At 59.2% G+C, this 9,562-nt stretch overlaps 1 protein-coding gene and 1 long non-coding RNA gene across 4 annotated transcripts in view; one reads left to right on the top strand and one right to left on the bottom strand.

Moving 5' to 3' along the window:
* LOC144224889 (uncharacterized) overlaps positions 1–1,136 on the top strand; it is a 1,519-nt gene extending 383 nt beyond the window's left edge. The window contains exon 2 of the long non-coding RNA XR_013333176.1: positions 3–1,136. This is a non-coding gene — a long non-coding RNA (uncharacterized LOC144224889). The remainder of the gene's footprint in view (positions 1–2) is intronic.
* Positions 1–9,562, bottom strand: part of TBCD (tubulin folding cofactor D) — a 152,421-nt gene that overhangs the window by 663 nt on the left and 142,196 nt on the right. For all 3 annotated transcript variants that reach the window (XM_077755900.1, XM_077755920.1, XM_077755910.1), the window contains 4 exons: positions 6,833–6,922; positions 6,066–6,153; positions 5,031–5,140; positions 2,853–2,937 (listed from right to left, as the gene is read on the bottom strand). In XM_077755900.1, coding sequence (XP_077612026.1) covers positions 2,853–2,937; positions 5,031–5,140; positions 6,066–6,153; positions 6,833–6,922 — 373 coding nt within the window. The remainder of the gene's footprint in view (positions 1–2,852; positions 2,938–5,030; positions 5,141–6,065; positions 6,154–6,832; positions 6,923–9,562) is intronic.

Raw genomic sequence — 9,562 nt, 5'->3', positions numbered from 1 at the left:
AGGCGGGGATGTGAAGCGATAAACCCTGCAGATCCTCACAAGGCCAAGAGAAGGAAACAGACCGAGCTTGAACCAAAGCTCACAGACGTAAACCCAAGTCTATAACCACACACTGAACGCAAGAGGACAAAACACTCCAACCAAGATTATTCAACTAGATTAAATGCAGAGAAGACCTACCCTTTATATAAATACAAGAAAACACAGAGAGGAAACGGTGTCAACACCCAAGACTCTAGTGCGGTTATTACCCAGGTAGACTCGAAGGCAGGAGGCGTTCTTACAGACAAGGAACACTCCGGGTGACGCCCCTTCAGCGCGTGGCAACAGGGCAAAGATGACAACGAGGTGCTGCGCGTCCTGAGCCCCGTGAGAGCAGAGAGGCCGCCCCAGAGCTGCTCTCGGGCACCCGCCGACTGCCTGGAGCAGGGGCCAGCAGAGCGCACTCCCAGGCGGAAAGCATGTGCCATTTGGGGGGATTCCAGGGCCCCAGGCTCACTGCGCACGATTCTGGAAAGCCCCCACACTCCGGGCGTCTCCAGCACAAGGGTCTCGCCAGAGCCCTGGCGCCTGCAGGGGACGGCAGGGACGGAGCTGCGCAGCGGAGCCCAGGGCTGAGGTCTGCTCAGATGACCGCAAACTGCCATGCAGCCCACCGCCTCCCCGGGTGGGCTCCAAGGTCACGGCCGTGGGTCCTCTCTCAGACTCCGATGCTCCAGGGATGGCCGGGGCACGACGCGCTGGAGGGGGTGGAGAGGGGCCCCTGCCGGACAGACACCAACCCCATGATCCCGAGGCCTGAGTTCCTGTCACCAAACGTGTCTAGCTTTCAACAAAAACTTACAAGACACACCAAGAGGCAAGAAAAAGCAACCAAGAGAGATGGCACCAAGATCTAGACCAGACTCAGATACAGCAGAGCTGGGATAATCAGACCAGGGTTTAAAACAACAATGACCAAGGGCGCCTGGGTGGCTCAGTCAGTTAAGCGTCCGACTTCGGCTGAGGTCATGGTCTCACAGTTCGTGGGTTCAAGCCCCACCTCTGTGCTGACAGCTCAGAGCCTGGAGCCTGCTTCCAATTCTGCGTCTCCCTCTCTCTCTGACCCTCCCCTGCTCATGCTGTCTCTCTCTCTCTCTCTCTCTCTCTCTCTCTCAGAAATAAGTAAAACATTAAAAAAATAATACTAAATAAATAAAACAATGACTTACGTGCCAAGGGCTCTGATGGGGAAAGTGGGCACCACCAGGGACAGATGGGCAGTGAGCAGAGGTGGAAAGTCACAGAATGAAAGGAGTTCCCAGACATCAGGAACATGCTCACAGAAATGAAGACTGAACATGGCCAAAGAATTCGTGAACCTGAAGACTGGTCGATAGAAACTCCCAAACTGAAATGCTGAGAAAAAAGGATGGAAAAGCAGAAGAAACGATCCAAGAACTAGGGCAGTCCCAAACACCGTAAAGCACGGGGTCCTGCGCGCTCAAGGCCACGAGACTCGGATCACAGACGTCTGCCCTCGCCAAGCAGACCCATAGGCTCCAGATGACCTTGGCCTAATGCCTGGCCAGTCCCACGCCGCAAACTGATGACAATTTCGTAGAGCTTTCTGAGACCCAAGGGGCTGAAAGTCAAGATGGTCTTGGAAAAATAAAACCGGAGGCGGAAATGCACGAACACCATGTCTCACGAGACCCACACCTGTGTCGGCGGGATGGGCGGTGCTGGCTTACAGACAGGACCCAAGAAGACAGCCACGCGTGTGGTCTGGCTTTGACCACAGTGACACCGTGGCCAGAATGGGGCGGCATGGACCGCATGGGAAGGAAGAGCCTGCCGGCCTCTCCCTGGCACCACGCACAGATGCCAGTCCCCAGTGGCCTCACCTCTAAATGGAGGAGGTAAAACGATAATTTTCTTAAGAAACACCGAGGAGACACAACCTCGGAATCAGCAAGACCTTCAACAGCCCATCGAACAACAGAGCGGGAAGAAGCGAGAGCTGGCAGTCCAGGGCCATGTGCACCACGCAACCCAGAGGAAACACGGAAGGGCCCAGACACCGACAACCGCAGACAGGGCGCCCCCTGCACCGCACATGCAGCCGGCCCGGGGGGCCCCAGCCTTGCGCCAGGCGCCCGTTACATGTGTGCACGGAGCTGGACCACACGCACTCTTGAGTGGATATTCTTGCTAAAAGCTCAACAGCAGCCAGGGTTCAAACCCAGGTTCGGGGGAACACAGCCAACGGGCAGGCTCGGGAACGAGGGACCAAGGAACCAGCTCTGTCCCCAGCGGTCACAAGTGTGCTGGCGCTCCGGCAGAGCCGCAGCCTGAAGAGACACTGACCGCGAGGCCGTCCTGATTCCCTGCAAGCGCACACACGAGAGCCTAAAATCTCCTGATGGTCACGCAGAACCTGGAGGGACAGCTCGGGGCCCTGCAACCTCAGGGCCGGGGAAACCCTGGGGGTGACGGAGTCCCAGGACCAGACGAGTGTCCAGAGAGGTGGTGACGGTGGAAACCAGCCGGAGGCACCAAGGGGCCTCCCTTCGGGACGGAGAAGCACATCTGAGAGGAGCGAGCTCGGTCGCTGCCAACTCCGCTGAGGGCTGCTGGCTCAGAGGACGCGTGGGGCGCACGCGGGAGCCTGGGACAACCATCTGGGCTCTGGAGGAGGAGCCGGGAGAGCGCACACGGGGCAGGCGGGTTGAAGGCATGTGTCCTCCAGTCTGTGCCACCCAGAATGTTCCCGACTAGGGGTCAGGACGGTGCCTCACGCGAGCCACCCTTAGAGGCCTCACGTGAGCGGGGCCCCAGGTTCCCGGCGTGGCCGAGGGCCGTGCGGTTACCTTGGGGACCAGCTGAGGTCTGGGCACGCCGAGGAGGTCACACAGGCGGTTCCGCTGGCCTCTGACCAGGGGGAGCTCCGCGTCCCTGGGAAGAAGAGGCAGGACGGCGTCAGCCACAGGACGGTGCTCAAGGTCAGACCTGCCTCAAGCTCTAAGCTCTCAGAGCCGCCCGCTGGGCACACAGGACCCCAGCACCATTGCTTCGCTGGAGACCAGGGAGATCGGCAGAGGCCAAACCGTCCCTGGGGCGAGGGTGCCGCACAGCCTGTGCCCCTGATGGCCTTCTTGGGAAAGTGGAGGAAGAGCCCCCAGAAGAGGGGCCACCCAGACAGAGGCATGGCCCCAGATGAGCAGCCCGACACGGGCAGAAACGCTAAAACCCAGGAAGGTAGGCCCGGGGGGGGGGGGTGGTTAAAGTTTTATTGGACTTCGAAAGCTATTTATCACTTTAATTAAAAATAAAGATTATAGAGGCTCAAGTCGGTTAAGCATCCAACTTCAGCTCAGGTCACGATCCCGCGGTTCATGAGTTCAAGCCCTGCATCGGGCTCTGTGCTGACAGCTCAGAGCCTGGAGTCTGTTTCGGATTCTATGTCTCCCTCCTCTGCTCCTCCCCCACTCACATTCTACTTCTCTCTCTCCCTCCCTATCTCTCTCTCTCTCAAAAATAAATAAAAAACATTTAAAAAAAAATAAAGACTAAATTGTATTTTTCTTTTGGAACAAGGACATTTTAAAATTCTCTGGAATTTCTTCCAACAGCAAAGGTGGTTGGAAAAGGGCCCCATGCACCCCACACGGTGAGGGGGGAGGGCCAGAGCCATGGGGCCCCAGAGACCCAGAGTTGACCACGTGGCAGCACCCTCCACAGTGAGAACTACCGTGCTCCCCACAGAGGTTCAGAGGGCAGGCCCTGGGGACGGGTCAGATCAGCGGCCCAGCTGTTCAGAGCGTGGGGCACCCACACCTCCCGAGCCCACGTTTTCTGTTCTGGAGCTCTCGTGAGCGGCTCCACAGAGATGTTCCGTGGAGTCCCCTCCTCCCCAAGCTCTAGGTGTCCGGGAAAACCTCCAGGAAGCCCTGAAACCAGGGGCCCCATTCTGCCCTGCACGCCCGAGCAGGGGAGCTGGCCCCTGGGGCTCGGTGCACAGCTCAGCCCTCCGGGCAGCGTCAGTCTCAGGTTATGCCCGTCCTCGCCTGCTGACGGGAGCGCGTGGACCTTACCGCCGGCGGGCCACCGCCCGACCTCTGTAAGACGGGCCGTGAGGGCAGCGGTCCCCTTGCAGGAGTGCACGCGTGTGTGAGCGTGTGAGCATGTAAGCACGAGTGGTGCCCGGAAGGCAGCAGCCCCCACCCCCGCCGCCCAGCGCCTGCTGTGACCTGTCATCCGGGGCGCCCTGCTGAGCCTGCACTCACGGGTTGTGCCTCTCCTGCTCTCGGCGCCGTCCGCGCGTCCTGTTCCGTTAGCCCTGCCGCCACCCCACACACCTGCTGCCCCAACTCACCAAGTCCAAGAGCAAACGACACCGCAGGACACTGCACCTAAAACCAGCTCTGGGGCCCAGCTGTGACTTGAGGGACCCGTGAGACACCGAAGGCTCTGGACACCCTGGGAAGGACCCGGGTATCTGGGATGGGGGGCAGGGGAGCACCTGTTCTCTGGTCCCCTCCCCCCCTTCTGAGGTTTGGACACGCCCATGTGTGGCCTCTGCCACCACAGCCACAGCGCTGGCGCGTCCCCGCAGAGGGTGAACCGCCTCCCTGCCACTCCCTTCTTGGCATTTCTGACGCTGCAGTTTAGGGGCTGGAAGAGCCATTCCCAAAGTGACCCGACCCCATCAGCAATCAGCCGCAGTCAGTTAACAAAAGCGGCCCAGAGGGAAATAAACAATTAGCTTCCAACTACTCAGTGATCAGAACCTCCCCCTTTTCACTTTGAACACTTTCCCACCCGGACTAGAGATACCTCCTCCCCTTCCTGTATCCCGGCGGCAGCCCCCTGGGTATAAACAGGGACACCACCTCCTGGCAGTGCCCAGAGCACAGGCACCCAGGGCTGGGAGCCCCACTCTCCTCACCCCTTCAGAGGGTTTCTGGGGGACAGCAAGGGAGATTCTGGACACCCCTGTTCACCGAGATGCTGCACCGGGCCGGGCAGGGGAGGGGCCTGGCACTCACCAGGCCGTGGTGCCCAGCACAGACATGACCTCATCCAGGACGTCCTCACGCATGATGTCACCGTAGGTGAGCAGCATCTCGTACACCTGACTAGCCGTGGTCTTCCGGATCTGGACAGGACACAGCGTGTCAGCAGGGAAAGGCCCATAAAACCCAAGCAGATGACAGGACCCGGCCCAGGGATCAGGGACATGGGGCCAGGCATGTCCCCAGGTGGGACTGGAACCTGGAATCTGCGCACATTGTTAACAGGAAGGAAGTGACCTGGGGCCCTGGCCACACCTCAGCCCGTGACGGAGCAGCTGCGCTGGGGCCCGTGCCCTGCTGCCCCATGGCAGCTGCGCTGAGGAGAAGTGAGGCTATGCTATTCTCACTGAAATGTGTTATTAAAAACCTGCTTCCTCAGGGCACCTTGGGGGGGATCTCAGTTGGTTGAGGGTCTGATCTTGGTTTTTGGCTCAGGTCATGGTCTCACGGCTCGTGAGATCGAGCCTCGCATCGGGCTCTGTAATGGGGGTGCGGAGCCTGCTTAGGATTCTTTCCGCCCCTTTCCCCTCACTTATGCACTCTCTCCAAATAAACATTAAAAAACAAAACAAGACAACAAAACACCCTGCCCCTCACCCAGGAACCCACCTCTGTTTTCCTCTCTAGTTGCCTGCCTGCAAAACACCTCATGGGGCGGGTGGTCTCAGAACCCAGGCCCACCCCCTGGGAGCCTCAGGCGGCCGGNTTGGGGGGGGGGCTGGTGTTGGTGCTGCAGCCAGGTGCATGGTCCCCACTTTGAGAACCAGTGCGTCAGATACAAACATCACTTTTACCTTCTAGAAAAGTGGCACATTTGGATTATTTGAAGAGTGGATTTTTAGCCAGTGGAAAATGGAATTCTCAAACACCTGACCCGGGTGGGCCAGGCTGTGGCACCTGCCATTCGTGGGGCCCCACGTGCACCCTGCAGGGTCTGAACCCTGCGCTGCCTCCAGTCACAGCCCCAGGTCCACTGCGTGACCTGGGAGCAGCCGCACGCGCACTCACCACAGGGAACGGGTGGCAGAGCAGAAGGCACAGCTGCAGGAGAACCTTCCTCCTCACGTCGCCCGGGAACTGCACCATCCCACAGAACCTGCGGGGGCAACGGGCGGTGAGCGCAGCCCCGCGTGCACCCCCCCACAGAACCTGCGGGGGCAACGGGCGGTGAGCGCAGCCCCGCGTGCACCCCCCCACAGAACCTGCGGGGGCAACGGGCGGTGAGCGCAGCCCCGCGTGCACCCCCCCACAGAACCTGCGGGGGCAACGGGCGGTGAGCGCAGCCCCGTGTGCACCCCCCACAGAACCTGCGGGGGCAACGGGTGGTGAGCGCAGCCCCGCGTTCACCCCCCCACAGAACCTGCGGGGGCAACGGGCGGTGAGCACAGCCCCACGTGCACCCCCCCACAGAACCTGGGGGGGCAACGGGTGGTGAGCACGGCCCCGCGTGCACACCCCCCCCCCCACGGAACCCGCGGAGGCAACGGGCGGCGGTGAGCGCGGCCCCGCGTGCACTCTCCACGGAACCTGGGGGACTGACGGGCCCGGGTGAGCGCGGCCCCGCATCCAACATCCACTGCAACAACCCGTCCGCCTCTCCAGTGCTGAGGAATTGGGTCTGTTTCTGGGAAAACCCGCTCCTCACCGGAGGCCATCTGTGCTGACCCGAGACTGACAGGCTTTTTGTGGAAGTCGGGACACCGACTCCCAACGCAGTCTCTCTCCCCGGCGGACCCTCCTTCCTTCGCTGTCCCGGCAAGGAGCTCGAGACTTACACGGCGACGCTTGACCGCAGTTTCTGCACGTCCTTGGACTTCTTGATTTCCTCCTTACAAAGCGCAAGCAGCTTCACACTGAAGGGGTGGCTGCAAGAGAGCACACGACAACAGAGGAGCCCTCAGTGAGCATGCAGGGCACGGCCGCGCTGCGGCATCTGGTGACAGCGCTGTCCAGGGGACCAGGGGGCCATGTCCCTCAGGGTAGCACAACAGGTTACGTTAACGGGCTCCTCTACCAGCGCAGGACAGACGTCCGCCTGGCCCTGGCTGTTGGGGGCAGGTGGACCCCAGGCGCAGCCTCGAGGGAATCAGGTGCAGCAGACGCCCATCCCGGCAGCACCGGCGAGGGCAGCCTCAATCCGGGACCAAGAGAAGGGATGACCATCTTGTAACCAGGCCTGGCCCCCAGGTCCAAGGAGAACCAGGCAGTGGCCAGAGCACGGACATGTGTCCCCCACTCTGCACAGCCGAGGACAACGTGAGGCCAGGACAGCAAGGGTCCCTATGAGAGAGACCTGTTCCCCTATCGCCCGTGTGGCAGCTGGGGGGGGTGGGGAAGGGGGACGGGGGCTCCACTGCCCCTGTGCCCTCCTCTCCAGCCGCTGGGGAGGCCTCCTGTCAGGGACAGCGGCCCTTGGCCTTTCTCCACCAGCTGGCACGCCCACCCACCCCCTCCAGGTCCCTGTCACCCAGAGTAGTCAGTGGCATCCCAGCCTCCCCTCCGCAGGCCTCTCCCCATGACTCACTGAAACGCTCATCAGGGACCAAGTGGCCGCCGTCTCGGAAAGGGCCGCGGCCACTCTGTCCTCCACCTACGTGACTCCCGACGGCCCTGCTGTGAGGTGCTCCTCCAACTCCGCCCACTTCCCGGGGGCTCTGCTATCCCCTGCTCCTCGTCCTAATGACATGACACCCCACAGAATCACCGGGCCCTTCTCAGGGGTCCACACACCATCCACCCTCTAAGGACTGCCACTGGGTTCCAGCCTTGAAGAGCCATCCCTCCGGGATGTAATGAGCATCTCAGACCAAACATCTGTGACCTGCACTGGACTCTGCACCCCTCAAATTCTCACGCTGAAACTCGGGTCCTCACGGCGAGGGCATTACCAGCTGGGGCCTCGGAGACCATGAGGTCGCCAGTCTGAGTCCCACCGATACCACAAGTGCCCTCACGAGAACAGGTACACGAGATGGGATGACCTCCCTCTGCCACGTGAAGACACTGGGAAGGGGTCCCTGCAGACCAGGACCAGACTGCTACCGCTGCCCTCGGGGCTGGAAAGGGCGAACGAAATGCTGTGGCCTCAGGTTACTGCACACGCAATCTCTCAAACACGGTATCCAGACAACGAGGAAGCAAATGAGAGCCCAAGCCGCAGCCCCATGGGCTGTAGAAATCAGACAGCCCCGCGACGACAGAGGCCAGAAGCACACGGGAGACCCCAACGCCACGTCCAGGAGGGCGAAATGCTGGCAGACTGGGAAACAAACTAAAGAAAAAGCTGAAAAATACAAAAACCGGAAATAAGAACCACACACCTCAACTTGGCAGTTTTCTGACTTGGGTCAGAAATGTGCTAGGAGAGAGTCAGAGGTGGGGGGCAGGTGGGAGGGCTCTACAGATTTTCTAGAACACAGAAAACAAAATCACATATTCAAGTTTAACAAATTTGCAGCAGGACACACGAGTATGTAATCAACACCTAGACCCACTCGACATGCAGCGGAGATTTCTTGGGTAAAAAACCTTCAAAAGAGGCAGAAAACGCAGCCTGCCTCCGTCAGACTCCAGACTTGCAGGTGCCATCTCAAAAGCGATGGAAGTCAGGAGAAGGAAGAGGTTTTAGTCCAAAATAAAACGTCTGCCTAGAGTTCTATACACTCTGGAAGTAGCTGGCTAACAAAATCAGAAAGTGTTTACTGCCAGTAGCCGCACTAGAGGGAGCCGGAAAGTACGACCCTCGTGCAGACTTGGAGCGGGGCCAGGGCAGCGAGGACACAGACGGCAGCCAGTATGTGGGTGACTTAGCACAGACATCAACCGTACAAAACTAAGTGAAAATGTACCTCTGATACAATACGTGATGAGCTCACGTAACCCGAGGGAAGAAAACGGAACACGTTAACGTCCTTGGTTTTGTCCAGGAAGGGGGTAAAACACAGAAATTGAGACTCTGACAGGGAAGCCACTGAAAAAACAGGAAGGAGTGAAAAGCGCTGCTGAATGATAAAAATCATTTAATTGATCAAACACGGAGGAAGGGAGAGAGGGACGCACAGCCGGCAGGGCCAGTGGAGAACATACGCGGACGCAGCTCCGAGGCCAAATGATCCAGTTTAACAGTCAGAGGAGGTCAGACTGCATTTTGTCCTACTCGTAAGACACGCACCAAAACATGAGACAGAACAGAGAAAGGTACAAGTTCAAAGTCAGAAGCCAGGGCAGCCTGATCAGCACAAAAGCATTCAGAATATAAAGCAAAGTAGCACCAGAAATAATGAAATGGGCCATCTGGTCACAAGCCTGACCCTACACCCACACACACTGGAACAGAAGACTCGAGCACCCAAAGCAGAAACAGACAAAAACACTGGGGGCGCCTGGGTGGCTTTGGTTGGTTAAGTGTCTGACTTGATTTCAACTCCAGTCAGGTCATGATCTCACAGTTTGATAAGTTCAAGCCCCATGTTGGGCTCCAAGCCGGGCATGAACCCTACTTTGGG

This window comes from Crocuta crocuta, unplaced genomic scaffold, assembly GCF_008692635.1.
Source record: "Crocuta crocuta isolate KB4526 unplaced genomic scaffold, BGI_CrCroc_1.0 scaffold50, whole genome shotgun sequence".
Lineage (NCBI taxonomy): Eukaryota > Metazoa > Chordata > Mammalia > Carnivora > Hyaenidae > Crocuta > Crocuta crocuta.
Note: the sequence above shows the minus strand (reverse complement) of the source record. Positions and strands in the feature narration are given on the sequence as shown.